This window comes from Montipora capricornis, chromosome 12, assembly GCF_036669925.1.
Source record: "Montipora capricornis isolate CH-2021 chromosome 12, ASM3666992v2, whole genome shotgun sequence".
Taxonomy (NCBI): Eukaryota; Metazoa; Cnidaria; class Anthozoa; order Scleractinia; family Acroporidae; genus Montipora; species Montipora capricornis.
Genome location: NC_090894.1, coordinates 33,469,938 through 33,487,437, shown reverse-complemented (window position 1 = coordinate 33,487,437; position 17,500 = coordinate 33,469,938). Strand labels below are relative to the sequence as shown.

The following is a 17,500-nucleotide window of genomic DNA, read 5'->3' as shown; positions in this document are numbered from 1 at the left end:
CTGCTATTCAGATTAAAGGATCCTTGTCAACCACACCCATGTTTTATTTTAAATACGGACAACTACGAAAATTTTTTCAGGTTACGTGACGCGTGCCCGTGCTCTTCTAGCCATTTTTGCGTTGCGTTGTGTGACATCGTCCTGACCGCGAGGAAAAAGCGAGCAACTGCGAAATTCATCGTTCAGCGAAACGCCCTAAGAATGAAACAAACGACGATCAACGCTAATAACGAGACACCTAACTATATTGCTCTCCGGGGCCATCTGGAAGCATCCATGTTTTACGGTTCGCCCATTGCAGGACGCATACAACAAAATGAGACCGAAGAGACGATCAAGTCAAGACAGGGAAGCAAACGAAAAACCAGAAAAATGTTGCACTTTGTAGACCGAACAGAGCTTGTATTATGCTAAACGAAAACGTTATTCATGACTTAATTGAAACGATATCCTTTTCAAAGTATTCTTCGTAAGCCCTCAACCTCGCACGGAGGTCATAAATCCCTAATTGATGAAGCAAATTCTCAGCAACCTGGCCATTGTAGGTCCCAAGAGAAACTGGAAACAATGCTTATGCAAAATTTGGGGGAACAAACAAAGAGTATTATGGTATTTTCCGAAGTGGCCTGTCCCATGGGTAATAATTTGTTCTGTCAAGATTTTTGATTTTTTTTTTTTGCCAGCGCATTCGACCAATTGGACTTAGGGACGTTACGAGTACGCCATGAGACAATATCGTTTAATGAGCATGATGCTTTTTGGAATATTGTACATTTTCTTAATTTCGCGTTCTTTCCAAATCTTCGACGTGAAATGACCGAATTTCCATTTCTATAAAAAACGTGAGCACAGAGTGGCAAATTTTAATTTGATTTCCAAGCTTCAACGCGGTTTCTCCAAATTTAGTTCGTCTGCAGTTCTCATAGTTTGCAGACTTGCACAAATTGAAATAATAACGAAATAAACTGTTAAACGTAATTTTAAATAACGTTTCCATTGACGTCACGTCGCAGATCTTAAACACCCTCTTGCTTTAGGGCAGGTTTAGATGAAAGTGACTGACTGTGTATTTTACTGGTTTGTACTTAAAGGTACGCGTTAGAGAGCTTGACCAGGAAAACCTTCACATCCAAAAGTGATGTCTGGAGCTTTGGCATAACGATGTGGGAGATTTTTACTTACGGTGAAACACCATACAAGGATATTGATAACTGCGAGGTGAGAAGTAATAAATGAGACAAAATGAGAGCAAATTAATTTTCTCACGTTTAAAACTCAGAATAAAGCAATCAGACATACAACCACGGTCAAAATTGTTGGAAGCCATTTCAATGTTAAATGCAACAAGGGGCAAACAAAACGAGAAAGACAAAAATTCGCAGCTTCGCTTGTCACTTAGCGTTCTTGGTTACCGTGACCGTGGTAAAGAGATTGGAAAATTCTGCCCGCTCCAGCAACCAATCAGATTGCCGGATTCGCACGCTCACGATCAAAGAAATAAATATCATATTTCTTCGATACGTTTTGTTATTTGTATGCAAAGCTATTACTCGTTTGAAAATGCTTAACCCCTAGATATGACGACCTACAGAATACGTGGAATATGCCGGAAATATATTCATCTTTGTCTCGGTTAATGGGGCTCAAACAAGTTTCAGCAAATTATTAGGAGGATTAATTAAGTCTTCAACACTGTTTCACTTAAGGGCAATGCTAAAATGTTCCAATTTTGGAGGTGTCTCTGAATCTGCTCCGGAGAATTTTTTTTTGTACTTTGCTGGGAGTTTCATCTTAGCCTGCTTTTCACTCCCCAACAATAAAAATTGGGGGTCACCGAGTTTGTTTTTGAGATATACGCGTAGAGTAGCGGAGTGTTTTTAGATGGCTGTTTTGTTGCCATGGTAACCCATTCCGTAACATTGCCGTTAAGTGAAGCAGTCAAGAGGATTGAATCCAACCTCGTTCCCAGGGTCTCTCTTCTCTGCCTCCATTCGTTGAGCCAAGGGATGCAGAGAAGAGAGACCCTGGGAACGAGGTTGGATTCAATCTTCCCCAATGGTACAGTTTGTGGAAAGTGTTAAGACTGTTGTGATTAGCCGGAGTTCGACGTGTAACAGTATTTGTCACAACAGATACTGTGCGCTCTAAAAAACTGAAACGCTTGGTCGACAGAAAAACTGCGGCATCCATATATTTTGGAAGGCAAACGATCGCATACTGGCCTCTAGCCTGCGAGCAGGCTAACTGATCTCATACTTTTTTCAGGTTGTGTCACATTTGGAACAAGGACATCGCCTGGGCAAACCCGACAAGTGTCCGGAGAAAGTCTTCAAAATTATGAAGAGCTGTTGGGATAAAGACCCAAAGAAAAGGACATCTTTTTATATGCTACAAAAGTTTGATTTGAAGAATTGTTTAGACGACGCGGAAAGAAGGCCACAGCTGTGTTGAAGAAATGACGTCTGGTTTCTCACTTCCTCTCGACGTTATCTGTCTGCCAAAAATTATTGAAACTGACATTGCTGCACTGTATAGCAATACTCACCGTTACGTCACCAATTGTCATCGGAGATCTATTAGCTGTGGAAACAAAGGTTTTTTTCCCCTGTGGTTGGCAAAATTTAAGTATCAAAATAATTGTTTATAAACAGCGAATATCGCTATGGAGTGTTTTCACATGACGTCACGGCAGCCATGTTGGCCTTCCAAACTAATCCTCTGGGAATTGAACTTTACTCTTATGCAAGTACTTTTTTATTACATTAAGGCCATCCCCCCTTTTTTTTTTTGTTTACCGTCGAATGCGTTTCCTGATATTGGGTCGGTCAGTCAGATTGAAAAAAAAAAAAACCCAAAAAAAAAAATCATAAGCATTCCCGGCATCATAGCTGTGGAGCTAGGAAAACAACAAGACGTGAACCCAAAATCAATATGGCGGAAAAGTTGGCAGATGTTGTGGCAAAATTACGACAACGTGGGAAAAAGGATCACCCACCGAAATTCCTGTGCGACATAAAAATGGCATAAAAACGTCGTTAACTATTTTTTTTTTTTTTTTTTTGAAAATGCCCAAAATTTGGGTCGGTCGGACGATGCGAAAGGAGAAAAAAAACGGGGATAGCCTAATATCTATTCTGGGCACGTGAGTTGAAACACTCTAGACACTTTGGCCCGTTTTAAACGTCGAATTTCACATGTGCCGAATCGAATGCAAATGAGCAATATCTATTGTTTTCGCGTATTTGCATTAGATTCGGCACATGTGAAATGCGATGTTTAGAACGGGCCTTTGCTCCAAATAACTGGCATTCAAATTAGCCTTTCTCGGCTTTTTTTAATTTCAAATATTTTTTCCCAAACTTCTCGAGACAAGGTATATACTGTTTGCATAGGAACTGAGTTCAATTCAATGTCATGTGAAAGGCAAGGAGAGGTAGTTCGAATGCATACAAAAGTAAATTAAAATCATACGATAACCCTTTTGGAACTAAAGTTAAGAACAGAACTGAGAGACTAGTCGTACCTGGTTATACCGATGCTGTTCCTAGCTGGGTTTGTGTACCGAGTGATTGATAAGCGGTTTTGTGAACAATCGAAGCTAACTTCTGAGGGTGCTTGTACGATCGCACAAAGAGAAAGCAGCGAACAAGCAGGCCTATTATATTAAAAATGCCTTTGAAATGAACTAGTGAAATCGAAATTGGACAGCTTGGTCTAGTTTTGCTAAGCACTGCATTAAACTCGCCCTAGTTTTCATTAGCATTCGTTGATTTTGAAAATTAAGTCAGAAATGTTGGTGACAGTGTGTCAGGACCGTAGGATTTTATCGAATAAGTTTAGTGTTATATTTAAATGTAAGCTTGTAGTGGCATGCGTTATCATTCCTCTGCAGTATACCCTTTCTTCACACAGGTACGACACATGAATCAGCTACATACGGTAACTCCGTTGCTTTGTTATACTTATCTTCTTAAACAAGAGTCCAATTAAAGCATAGTTCTGCTATGATTAAAACTAAGTCAACGTGCTTTTGCTTGCATCGTGCTCTCAAAACGACCCTATCCCCCTCAGGCTACTTTTTACATGACTGAGTTTCCTTTTGTGTCACGCATTGTTTAATTACCATAATTATCACACGAGATATCACGAGCACACAGGAAAATGATACCATGTAGTAAAAGCAGAATCTTGAAAAGTCACGCATATGATTGTTAACTCCTTGGTGAATGAAAAGAAAGTGGACGAACATGAAACGTTTTCACTTTGGCCAACAAGACCAGGGCATTGCTTTTTAGGGCTCGCGTGGTTACAGTTTCATCACCAGTCTAATTCGTTGATTGACCAACTCTAAAAAGAACTTCTTTAGATGGCCACAGTAAGTTGCGTTGCACTGTAACACTTCTCTATCGTTCTGCCATAAACACAGACTGACACCACTGCACAAACCATTCACACATGTTCGATAAAACGTCATTGTTGACTTTGCCATGAACTTTGAGCTCGTGATCAGCACCTTCAATCCAGTGCATTTTCCAGTCATTTGCCATTCTTTCTAGTGTTGTCTCCATCAAGTCAGTTCTACAAAATGGGTCCTTTCGCCCACTGATGAACAGCACAGGGATACCAAGATGAAGCAGCGGTGACACCCGAAGCTCTGAGGTTTTTCTGGGAGGGTGGAGAGGGTAGGACAGACAGGCCACACCATATACAAAGTTAGCTGTGAGGCTGCTGTTAGAGGCAACTTCTGCTGCAACTCGTGCACCCATTGAACGACCTACAAGCATCCACCAACACTGCACTTCACCCATTGACCCCCTGAGAGTGACACTTTATATATTTCACTCTGTCACGGTAATGCTAGACTATTTCACTCCTCAATGGGGAGCATCCTAGGGCGTTTGAGGTGTGAATTGGTTAAGAAAACAAACCTATTTGTTTGGGGCTGATTGTTTCCCTTTGTAGAGTAATCAACCAGTAGGAGTTCTCCCAGTAAAAAAAAATTGAAACAAATACATCTTCAGTCAAACTGCATTTCAACTCCAAGAACAAAACAGTTGAAGGGATTGCAAGTGACTTTTTTTCAAATTTTGATTTGTCAAATGCAGCCAAAATCCAATCAAACCAACTCTAGTTTTCCAGTATTGATGATTTTACTAGTAGTTCACTAGTAGGCAAAAGCATCTCAATTCTGGGTGAACGTACTGAAAACTCAAGTTTTCACATGATAATAAAATCTCAACCTTAGGTGGCATTTCTCTGAAAAATTGCATTCTGGCTAAGTTAACCCATTCCACTCCTCAGGGACCCCAGGGCACCCCTGGTTGACAAGTAAAATTGTCTGGCGTTAGACAGAGTAAAATCTGTTAAGTCTCACTCCATGGCTTAAATATGATCTTTAGAATTTCTGACCCCAGTTGTTCAAAAGGTGGACATCCACCGGATAAATCACTAACCTTTCCAGTTTGGATAACGCAATTGGTTTCGCTATTACTTAAGCACTGGATGGTGCTGGCGGATTAAACAACTGGGGCCCATTTCTCGAAAGTCCCGAAACTTCACGGGCCATTTTCGGGTGTCACAATTTCTTCTGTATCTCAAGAACGGAGAGGATTTAAGTCATCATACTTCACAGACTTGTTTCTTTTAGTTAGCTTGAAAACAAGATCGGCTTTCCAAAACAAGCGGTTGGCAGTTTCACAAATGGCTTTTCGGGCCCAAAAAGTTTTTGGGACTTTTGAGAAACGGGCCCGTGGAGAACATAAGGCACCAGATTCACAATTACAGTACCTGTACCCATTTTTAACATCCACGTGACAAATTGTTGCAAATGGTCCAATATTTACAAAATCCTTTCAAGTTATTGTAATTCAACTGACTGCAACGCTCCAGAATTGGTGGAAAATGTCCCCCTTCAGGGATTTCAATAACTTTTAAAATAGATGTCTGGGCTAATGGATGTAAGCAGTAGTCACTCTTACGTTTTACAAGGGTTTGAGTGAAACTCAAGGCAAAGTAGCCAGGGGTGAGAGCCAAATTTCTGACAAACAGAAGGTGGTATACCACGGGTGACTGGCTTCTAACGAAACCCCTGCCCCTTCCGACAACAAAGTGTTTTGCAGAGAGGGGGGTAGGGAATGAGTACCACTAGAAGTGACTGAAGTATCACTGATAATGACCAGCTAAAGGCCATCCTTACCTACCCATCTGTTCAATATAACTTGACAGAATTTTTTTATGATTTCTCTACAATTTTCAGGCACATTTTACCTGCGATAATGCACATCCTGACTGGAAACTCCTCAAAGTTCCTTAGAAATGCCTGAGATAAAAAAAAAAAGATAAGCACCACTGAGGTCAAGAATATTTGGGATAAGTGAAGAAAAAGCAAAACAATTTATTTTATGATATCTGCTATGGAATAAGAATAAAGATTTTTGGGTGGAAGAAAATCAGTCTGATGAGAGCTTATGTTATAATCCCAACTTTATATAGAGTATACTCGATTTAATCCAAATGTATGGCTTCACACAAACAGGTGCAAAATTGTTGGAATGAGTGGCACTTGTTGCCTCTACTTGTACCACTGGGGCTTGTTCCGTGATGTTGGATAAGTTTGTTGAGGGGTTAACTTTTGAACTGACAACACCTTGAAAAAAATTTTGTTTTCTGATCTTGGAAGCCTACATAGTGAATCAGAGTTGGATCTGTTTATAAAGATCAAGTTGTATGTAGCAGGGTGAGACGAAAATGAAAAGATGAGGTTCCCCCTCGGCAAGCTGTTACTTGAGGCTACTAGCCCGAAGGTCTGAGGAGCTAGTTCGAAATTAAATTGTTTATAAAGAATATCAGATATATTTAATTACGCAAAACACAAGTAATGATACCAAGCATAGGTATAAACTAATTCTTCATAGTATTTTGATTCTTGAATGTGATTTTCGTTTTAACTTCAATCTCAAATTAAACAATGTAACAGAAATGACCAGTTTTTACACCTGACCACTAGAAGTTGCAGTTACAACTTACATCAAGATTTTGTGGACGAGAATTCCAAATACAGTCATGTGATCTAATCTTGTAATGCAAAACATGATCGATTGATATCGCTTAAGGCTTTCAATAGTTTGCCAAGTGTATTAACTATAAAACAGTTGAACAGTGAGCTATAGGAAATATTTCCGTTTCTTGTTTGTACTGCTAACACGAACGAGGTTCTCGGAATGAACATCATCCACAAATTTGCTGAAAGTTTGGGAATGCCTATAGTCAATTTGAATATCTACAGAATGTGTGTCTTTGTCTGCCGTCGGCCTGATTGCAATTTGCATATAAGCAACACAGTGAATGCACATGTATGAAAATCGTTTCGCATTGTAAGACCACAAATGTTTATAAATTGCAAATGACTGTTTCAGAGTAACATTTTATTCAAACATGGGCGAAATATTAAAGGAAAAATAACCTCTGAATTCGAATGGGTTCGTTCCTTCAATATTTACATTTTACCCCCATTGACGGTCAAAAATATTGTAAATTTACGGAAATCACAACACAGTTATTTTTGTGAATGTCATGAATGTTGCAATTGGTCAAATAGACTAGCACTGTAATCTGAAGTCTGTCGACATTTCAAGGAGTAAATTCTCTTCAAAGCTCATCAAGCTGACAAACTCTTCCAGAAATGAGAAAACATCATGTTCTAAATTACTCGAGTTGTGTGTTTTTGTTTTTATTTTTTTGTCGGATGATAACGGCGCCAGGTCTGCTACCTTTTCTTCATGCGAGTTTTTTCTTGTTTTTTAATTTTACACGAAGTGGGCCTTTTTTGTTTTAATGATGATTTGGCAGCTTTAAAATAGAAACAAGAATCCGGATTTGAATTTTCCCAACGAAACGCACCTAAATTTCCCAGAAAATCCACTGCACCGTGACTTGGCTGGAGTTTAATTAGACATTGTCTCGCGCATGCACGCTGTCAGTCAGCAAATATTGTCATTTCAAAAAATATACTTAAAAGTAAAGTAACCGTATTTAACGTCGATAACTCCTAACAGTAATTCAGCTGACAAACCTGAGGTCGACAGTGCGCTCATCTTACTCCCCTCTCTCCAACAGTGCTCCATTTTACGGGTATTTAAAGCTACTTAGCTACACAAAAAGGAAAGGAGTCAAAACAAGGATGCGAGATCCGGGAATCTAACTCAGGACCTCTTGCACCACGACCGCACACTAACCGCGGTGTCTGACATTTGCAGTCTGCAAATGTCAGACACCGCACTAACTGACTGTGCCATCCTTGCTCCCTACGATACTTCGGTCGCTTATGTAAGCAGAAAAAGTCATGACATTATTTACGGACACAACTAAAATGCGGCGCAAAACGTTGTCACGCTGCGATAATTTGGCCTCATAATGTTATTATTTTCTCTCAGGAGCTTTCTGCTACACACTTTTTGGTATAACAGCTCAATTTATCATCAGAAAAGAGTCCTGAACCAACGGTGCTTGCCCATTGGGCAAGCTACGATAAGAAAACGTTAGCCCGACAAGTTATTCCACTAGCCCCGGGCTATTGGACAGCACTTTCATCGTGCCCTGATGTACAGACACTGCACATGGTCTCAATGGACAGATACATTGTATCATTGCAAGTTGCAACATTGCTATATTCTGGTAACTGATGCACACATTGAACATCTGAGCAAAAATGTTGGATGTTGTTGCTCCTGTTTGCTCATAGCCTAACACACAAGTTTCAGCCTTTATTGGAATGAGTTGATCATGCAATTAACTGACACACTCATTCCCCATTGTATTCAACCTCAGGATTACCCGATACCCTGCAAGTAGATTCTCTTTCGATCTTCCTAGATAAGTCGGGAAGAGGAAAGAAGACTCTGCCAGCCGCCTTGACATTCTTTGATTCGCCATTCATCCAAAGAAATGGACAAGTCAGTCCAGTTTTGACTTGTCAAACCCTTTTATTTTGCACAAAATTCATAGCCACGTCTCATCAATAGTTTTTTTAAATTTACAACAGCGTGGCAATTTTTAACTGTCTAAATTGTCATGAGTATCTCCTATGTTGGTTACAGAAACCAATCTGCCAGAAACATGTAAATTTTTCAGTAAAAAATGAAATAGCAATTCAAAAGTATGAACTACCTTGAGATTCCAAGGGAATGATTCCTTGGTTGGCGTGTGTTTGCCAGAGTTGCTTGAAAATATCCGGACTGTTTGTTTTCGTTTTATGGTTTGCGGTTACAGGTCACGCGTGACTGACATTTTTACTGCATGCTCAATACGAAGTGTCGAGGTGGCTGGCAGGTAAGGATTACCCTGCCCACTTTGAAAAATCAAGTCACTTTATTGCAACCATTTTTTCCTTAATGACCCACCACAACTGCGGTAAAGCATTTTGTCCTGTACTGGAAATTCCTTGTCCTGCAGGTAAATCTTAAGCAAAGTATCCCCGTGCTTGCAAGATGAGCGGCTAGTCTCTCCAAGTGCAAATAATTCATGTCCCCACCGGCTCCATGTGTCAAGACAACAGCACATCCACTCCATGAAGAATCGCAAGGAAAGTTGAAAATGCCGTCTAACTCACGATCTTCTACTGGAATTTTTACCAGGACCTGATTAAACATTACCAATAAGCATAAAGTTAAATAAAGTTGTGAAAGTACACACAAGATTTAGGTGAATCAAGAACTTCACACAGACACACACACACACACCTTGGTCTCCATGTTGCTATGCGTGCAGAAGAACTGGGCACTAGCACTTCGTCCTTCTTCGTCTCTTCAAGTTCCAACTTGCCCGACAATTTATAGTCAATTTAGATTACTTACACACGACCCCACAAGCTTGGCAGCTTTAACTGTTATCGTGTACAAATAAAGGCTTTATGTTATGTTATGTTATGTTATGTTATGTTATGTTACTCTGTCCCAGAAAACGGACATTTTCTCCCGTTTAAACTTGTTTCTTAGTCGGTGATAATACACGTTTACAGCGGCATTCGGAAGAAAAAAATATTGAGATATTAAAAAAAATAATGTTCTTGCCCCAGTTGTTCAAACGATGGATAGCGCTATCCACCGGATAAATCACTATCCAGCAGATAAACATGGATAAACACTAGCAAAACCAATTGAATTATCCAGTGGATAGTGGTTTATCCGGCGGATAGCGCTATCCATCGTTTGAACAACTGGGGCCTGGCAGTTAGCGATGTGGTAGTCTAGGCCTGGGGTTATGAATCGAACATTCCCAGGTTCGAGTCCTGAGAGTTCAGGCATTGGGGTTCGGATTTTAAAAATAGAGGTTTATTTCCGATAATCCCTATCAAGCGCTAAGCGTCCTAAATTGATATGATTATAATAGTCAATTCGTTTTTTTCACCAATCCCGTAACACAGTGCATTTTAGGGGGGGGGGGATATTTACATTAAAACAATGGCTATTCAGTTCACTGAAGTATGATACAGTCCCAAGAGTAAATAACTTATTTCTCCCAAAAAAAAAAACGTATTGCATTATGGCATGGTGAAAATAGTCAATTTCAGGAGCCCATGGGCTCCTGTCAATTTCGTGAAAATTAGGAATTGTCCATAATCGTCATTTCAGAGGAAGAGGATGCGTTGCAAGTTCATGAATAGTTCTTGATTATTTTTGTGCACTGACTACTAAATGATTCACTGACATTTAATGTAAAATTGAGTGAAAACTGACCTGTTTAGCCAAAACTGTTTGTTTTTGACAAGTGAAGTGTATTAAAAAAATAGAAAAATGGCTATTCAATATTTTAATAATGCTCCATCTTTTAGAATATACATGTCCTAGAATACAGGTGCCTGACCAGTGGCCACTGGGAAATACCTCTTGTCTGTTGCAACCCTAGGTGGATCTCAATGGAGTCTTGTTGGAGATGCCTTGCCCCAGCTTGCAAACCTGGGGTGGGTGGGAGGGGCTTGAAGGAAAGGGTGATTATTTCCTAAGTTCTTGAAAAAGCTCCATTTTGTGGGTAATTTAATTTATCATTTCCATCGTAGAAAGTGGGTAAGAATTTACAATAATTTCCTTTGTTACAAATTCCATGGCCCCATCCCAGTCCCTAGTCACCATAATTGCCAAAAACTGTCAATAACAATAACATTTTTGGAAACAAATAATTAAGACCTATAATAAACTTGCATTGATTAAAAACAAAAAAAGAGATCTTACCTATTGGAGACTTTCCAAAACCTCTAGTCTGGTATGTAACGGTAAATGAACTCGTTGTATTGACTTCATACCCCTTTATAAGTTTGGTAGCATCTTCCAAGTTCGTAACATATCCCGAATAATCAGAAAAGCTCTCAGAAAACTGTTGACTCCATGAGGGCGTATTTACCGCTTTGTTTACAGCTTCCGCAGACAGCAAAGATCGCTGTAAAAAGCCCTATTATTCCAACCTCTCCCCTCCCCAATCATCGAGACATGACCTGGCTCCGGTCCTTGTTATTTAAGAAATGATCAAGGCATCATTTAAATAACAATGACTGTAGCGGAAACACGAGAGAAAACTAGTGTTCACACAGTAAAGGTCTGAGATTTTATTTAAAAAGCATTCTTCCTGCCGACTTACCCGTGAAATCATTCGAAACGCTCTTCAGAACATTTTCCAGACTAAATACACTATGTATCCTACAAGTGGAGCACTCTACTCTTTCGCCGCCATTTTGATGAGCTTCAAGGGCATTTTTATGGGAAAGTCCGCATGACACTTCGAGAATCGCGGACTCAACCTGGTCCAGGTCATTGTTATCTAAGGTCTTCCGGAATCTAATGGACCTGCGCCAAACATGTGCGCAGTAACAACTTGGTGGGCATCATGGCGGAAAGCATACCGAAAGATACTATTACTGAATTTCTAACAGCTGCACGAAAAGGACACGAAGATGAACTCAGGAAAATGCTTCAAGAAGCCCCCAACCTTGTAAACTGTTCCAATGACCAAGGACAAACGGCCTTGATGTTCGCAAGTACATTTAATTATGTGAAGTGCTGCGAGGTTTTGTTCGAGTCAAATGTCGATGTAAACAAACGAGATTGTGCGGGTAATACACCTCTGCACTTTGCTCGCGACATCACTGTAGCTCAAGGACTTCTTAAACGAGGAGCTAGTGTAACCTGGAAGAATGTTCTAGGGCGTTCGCCTTTACTCGAAGCCTGCATTTGGGGCGAAATGCAGTTGTTTGAAGAACTGCTATCCAAGTTTTCTGGCAGAATTTCCGAAGTAAAAGACAAAGAAGGAACAACGCTTCTTCATTTAGCAACTATTTCCAAGGTAGAGGAATGTAGGATTGACAAAATCAACTTGCTGCTGTCCCTAGGAGCTGACGTAAATGAAGTAAACTTATGTGGGAGGCCAGCGATTGTCATGGCGTGCAAGAATAGTGATGAACACGTGGCAAGATACCTTGTTCAACATGGGGCAGACCCGAATCTGTCTGACTTCTTTGGCCATAATGCTCTGCATTCCTGCTTCCTGGATTACCCACTTGGGCTGCTAGACTTCGGTGCCTTCAGGCCGAAAAGCGGTTTACTGAAGTTATTAGCTCCTTTAATGGCAAATGTAAATGTAGCCACGGCCACAGGAATGACCGCCTTACACCTTGCTGCCCAGAGAGGCAAAGCGGATGACATCCGCATTATTCTTGAGGCTGGGGGAAATCCTCTAACTCGTGACAATCTTGGGAGGACACCTCTCCATTTCAGCATGTTCAACCCCTTCCCTGAAGTTTTCCAAATAATGTTTGATTACTGTAAGAAAGGGTCAGATTCCCTTCCAACTGATGATCTTGGAAGATCTGTTCTCCATTATGCTGCCGCATGTGCCTCACCAGAAGTTTTTGAGGCAAGTATCACATGTGTAACTGAATCCTATCAACTGGCATCTGAGATAAATTTGCAAGATGACTATGGTAAGTCACCACTTTATTATTTCTTCATGCATGGCAAAAGAGAGGAGGGTGTCCTTGAAAGCCTTCTACAAAATGGTGCCAAAGTCAATGACCTTCCAGCACTGACCATGGCTACTTACTCAAAACAGCTGAAAAAGTCCCCAGAAGAAAACAGTGGTGTTGAAACACAACCTCAGTCCAGAAACGAAACCGATTTGAATTCTTCAGAAAATCTGTTATCTAGTTGCCTTCAAGAAATCAATGTAACAGATAGTGAAAGCGTTGAGCCAGCAAATCTACGACCTATTGCAGACAACAGAGAATTTCTTGAACAAGTGGCTTTGCTAACGAGTGAAAGCAAAGAACATAAAGACATCAGAGAACAAATGAATTTAAGTTGTGAAACATTTATGACAGCCCTGAGTCGAGAGGTTGAGAAAAGAGATCCTCGTTTCACATTTGATGTTATTCCAAGTGGCAGCAGCTATGAAAACACGAAATTAACAACAGGCAATTCCGTCTCAGATTTTGATTACATGACTAGCCTAATGTCCTTCAACAAAATAGTGACAGCTGTTGAATCAGTCGAATTTCCCATGGGTTACATCATGCTTAAGCTTGTTAAACATCCTGAGGTCACAACTGATTTAGATTTTAATGAGTTCTTTCATGATGGATATTTGATTGGACGAAAGGTTTCCGAACGTCTTTGTCAACTTATTCTGGAAGTAATTAACAATTCCACTGTTTGGAAGGAAAATCCCCATATGTATTTCCTTGGTAAAGATTCAGTCTGCACATGGAGTGATGGAAGCCCAGCAATCAAGCTCAATCTCAGATGGACAGGGTGTATGAGCATGCCCTCTAAGAGCATATCCTGTGATATAGTTCCATCTTTGCACATTCCAGGGTGGTGGCCTTCATTTGCTCGTCAGGCGTCAGTTGTATTGAAACCTAACGTTAAAGCTGGATGTTATGTTGTTTTGAAGCAGCCTGATGTTCCTTTCTATGGAGTGGCTAAATTTGGGAATCCGGAGTGTTTTTTTAGAGTGTCATTTTCTCCAGCTGAATTTGAAATATTCAGAAATATGTCTGAGGATGTGCGAAAGAGTTTTGTTGTTGTGAAAGCACTGTCAAAAAGAAAGGTCAAAGTTTCAGGCAAACTAGTTGGTGTGCCCATGAAAGGAGTACAAATTCTGAGTAGCCATTTGATTTCTACCTACTTGTTAAAGAATGCTTTGTTTCATACATTGGAATGCTTCTTGGAAGACAGTGCTCAAGATCAAGACCAACTGGAGTACCTGGTCTGTGGGGTTTTCAAAAGGTTGTTTGAGTACACAAAACACAACTACTTTCCAGCCTTCTTTGTACCACAGCAAGATCTCATTCACACTCATAAAACAGACAATTTCTCAACGATTTTCAGGTTTGTGGCCTCTCAAGCTTTGTACTACAGTGTAGACAAGAAAGAGCAGAAGCACAGTTTTGAGAAGATGAAGGTCATGCTCCCAGCTGAAGAAGGAAAAGTGTATGAGAAGCTGCACCGCAGTGACAAAAGCATAAGATATTTCTTATGGGGAAATGAAGGAAACTCCTGATGCACAATTCTGGGGTTGCTACAGTATGAATGTTCACATTGCAGGTAGAATGAGAAAAAAACAAAGGTAAAAATTTTGTGATGAATGAATGTAATGCTACATATCATAATAACTCTTACAGAGGTCTCGGATGCTTCACCTTCTTTTAAACAAAACTGATACTATCCCTTTTCTTATAATTTGCCTTATCTGTCTGAAGTAACTAGGAGCTCAATTTGTAGATCTATACAACATTCAAGTAATGAAATGGTCTCTGATAGAAGTTTCTGACAAAATCGGCAACTGACTTTAAAAACCCAAGCTCCTGGACCATACATCTTACTGTGAAGCCTTGCTTTTGTTAATTCGTATTTGGTGCATAATACCCCTTCTCCAGGACTGTTGCTATAACTGAACATTTTCTGAAGTTCCTTATTGGAGTATTGCTGTGCTACACAGCTTAGAGTAGCTTAGTGCTAACTCCTTCTCAATGTTGGAATGTCCAAAGTGCACAATTTTTATCGTGAAAGGAATGTTGAAATGAGATTAGAATGGAATGAGAGCAGTAGGGATGACTGCAAACTAATTCCTATTTGATCTTTCTAAGCAGCTACCAGAAAAGTACCAATTTTGTTTGTCACCCATTTCACTGTGAAGAAAACACAATAACAATAGAAGTGTAAGCAAAACCCTTGCACACTTTGTATCTAGAACAACAATGTAAGTGTCGACGTGTTTTGCAATAACATTGAAAGTACTGCTGTAATTTTTTAATGGCCGTAATTTTAACAGGAATCTACAATAATTAAGTTGGATAAAATCAATGTCATATACAAAATTGCTAAAGCTTGAAGGGGCACTGTCATGCTAAATTTCCTGTTTTTCGGTCAAAACTGGGTAAAAATCTAAACAGCATTCCTGGCAACCCACTTGAAATGTATACTTGTATGTAGCACAAAGAGCCATTCGTATTTAGTAGATCAATTTCGATAAATTAAAATTCAGTCCTAAACAAAAGGCATCATCTGGAGGCTCTGGGGCGGACTTTACGTCCCGTTCGCGCCTTTCCTTTTGGGTGCATTTTTTTTTCTTTCTTTTTTTTTCTTCTAAGTTTTAATTTTCTGTTTTCTATTTGTTATGCACTTTTGTCTTGTTTAAATATTTATCGGATATGCCCAATAAAGTCGTTAACAAAAAAAAAAAAAAAACATACAAATCCTTATATTTATTCCCCAGAGCCTCGAGGTGACGCCTATTGTTTAGGACTGGATAGAGAATTGGTCTATTTTTGGCGACTTCTGAAGACATCGTCTCCAAACTTGAAAAAACTGGCCATTTTTTTTTTAGTTTCAATCCATTTTTATCCTCTCCATCCTTGACCGCAAAAAACAAAGGATAGCTTCAGTGCACTTAAATGGTTATTGCTAACAAAACTACAGCATTATTTTTTGGTCCTCATTGGTGCAAAGATGTCTTTTAGTGTTTTGAAGTTTGACTAAAATAGCGTGACAGTGCCCCTTTGAATGTTTTCAGTGTGAAACATGTCATGGGGAATATCAAACTCTCGCATGACACATGAAAGTTGTTTCACTTGTAGAATTTTTATTTTGCAAGATACAGGCATGAATTATATGTCAAATTGATCGTTTAATTGTGTACTTTACAAATGATATTATTTCCTTTGAAAATTATATTGTTCATAACTAATTGTCACAAAACGAAAAACAAACTGCTTTACTCGACAAAATCTTGACAACAGCACAGGGTCCCCATACAATCTGTCTGTGTAGCCGATTGTTATTTTATATTATTATACATCAGACCAGAAACTCATAAGGGTTGAAACGTGTAACGGCCCCTTGTGTGCTGAGAAACAAGCTTCCGAATATTCAATTTGTTAAGTACCATATTTGGAACAACAACAGCGAGGGGTTTCCAAATATGGTACTTAGTACTGAAAGATTCAACCAATCAGTTCGCACTGAATATTCGGAAGCTGTGAACGCGCGTTACACATTTCAACCCTTATGGGTTTCTGATCAGACTCAATATAATATTTCAAAATCTCTACAAAGTCTTTGTGCCTCATGTGGCAGTCAAGTCGCGATCGGAAACCGAAAGGAAAGGCCCACTTGTTTTAAGGCAGAGGCCGAAGAGATGGCGGTGAGTTTACTTGCCCTCTTCAATTCGATAATACGTTAGAAAGCTCGTTCTTCTTCGTGTAATTTAACCTCGCGTATGCAGTTCGAGAGGTCAACGTCGAAAATAGGCTGTATTTATGCGGTAGTATTGATTTAACAGCAACCTGAATAGTCGCGGACTACAAATTTTTCCATCTGCGACAAGCTAAGATTTGTTTGTTTGTTGTTGTTGTTGTTTTTTTTCTAATCCTTGAGCGTATTATTGTCAGACACCTACCGGTAATTAAGTTTTCCCTTAAACTAGAACTACCCAAAAAATTAATCACTGCCTGGTTGCTTTCGTCAGGAGCGATTCAATTAATCACCTGAGAATAAAAGAAGAAATAATTTTAACCTAATTTGCTCTGAGGAAATTTAAAGGCCACATGAGTAGTTGGCGTCACGCAATACCCTACCCTGTGAGGCGTTAGTAAAATCAGGAACATTGAACATTCCGGGGCCTCCCGGAGGGGGGTCGAGGGCAAGAAAGAAACAATTAATTCCAGCTTATTCTCATGAAAAGAAGTCCATAAAAAGGGACGGAAGGACTGTTATACAAAGTTACACAAAATGTGGTAGCGAGCGAAGATCCATGTCTTCTTCTTGAGGAGGTATATTCCTTTTATTTACCAATTTTTCTTCAGTCAGGGCCTGACGTCTTCAGGAAGTTAAATTTAACGGCAAATGAACCACATTTAACTCCCTGAAGAAGACAGGCCGTGCCTGACGAAATATTGGTAAATGAAAAAAGTTTATCTCCTCACAGCTGTACAACCAGCCTTTCAATATTATTTTGT

The 17,500-nt window shown here is 39.7% G+C and overlaps 3 protein-coding genes across 6 annotated transcripts in view; 2 read left to right on the top strand and 1 right to left on the bottom strand.

The window, feature by feature from the left end:
- LOC138026476 (uncharacterized) overlaps window positions 1-4,018 on the top strand; it is a 62,184-nt gene extending 58,166 nt beyond the window's left edge. Inside the window, exons 29-30 of the mRNA XM_068873844.1 lie at window positions 1,092-1,218; window positions 2,266-4,018. Of these exons, the coding sequence (XP_068729945.1) occupies window positions 1,092-1,218; window positions 2,266-2,451 (313 nt within the window). The 3' untranslated portion in view covers window positions 2,452-4,018. The remainder of the gene's footprint in view (window positions 1-1,091; window positions 1,219-2,265) is intronic.
- Window positions 3,318-9,844, bottom strand: LOC138026477 (testis-expressed protein 30-like). Its single transcript, XM_068873845.1, has 4 exons — window positions 9,738-9,844; window positions 9,399-9,635; window positions 6,268-6,319; window positions 3,318-4,774 (listed from the first exon to the last, which is right to left on the bottom strand). The coding sequence occupies exons 1-4, from the start codon at window positions 9,747-9,749 to the stop codon at window positions 4,404-4,406; spliced, it is 672 nt and encodes a 223-aa protein (XP_068729946.1). The 5' UTR covers window positions 9,750-9,844; the 3' UTR covers window positions 3,318-4,403.
- Window positions 9,845-11,867: 2,023 nt separating this feature from the next.
- Window positions 11,868-17,500, top strand: part of LOC138026472 (serine/threonine-protein phosphatase 6 regulatory ankyrin repeat subunit B-like) — a 15,616-nt gene continuing 9,983 nt past the window's right edge. The window contains exons 1-2 of one of the 4 annotated variants that reach the window (XM_068873840.1): window positions 11,868-14,610; window positions 15,134-15,243. In XM_068873840.1, the coding sequence (XP_068729941.1) occupies window positions 11,875-14,544 (2,670 nt within the window). In that variant the 5' untranslated portion in view covers window positions 11,868-11,874 and the 3' untranslated portion in view covers window positions 14,545-14,610; window positions 15,134-15,243. Of the gene's footprint in view, window positions 14,679-15,133; window positions 15,244-16,534; window positions 16,687-17,500 lie in introns of those variants that run through there. The other 3 variants (XM_068873841.1, XM_068873839.1, XR_011127276.1) reach the window with 3 other exon arrangements.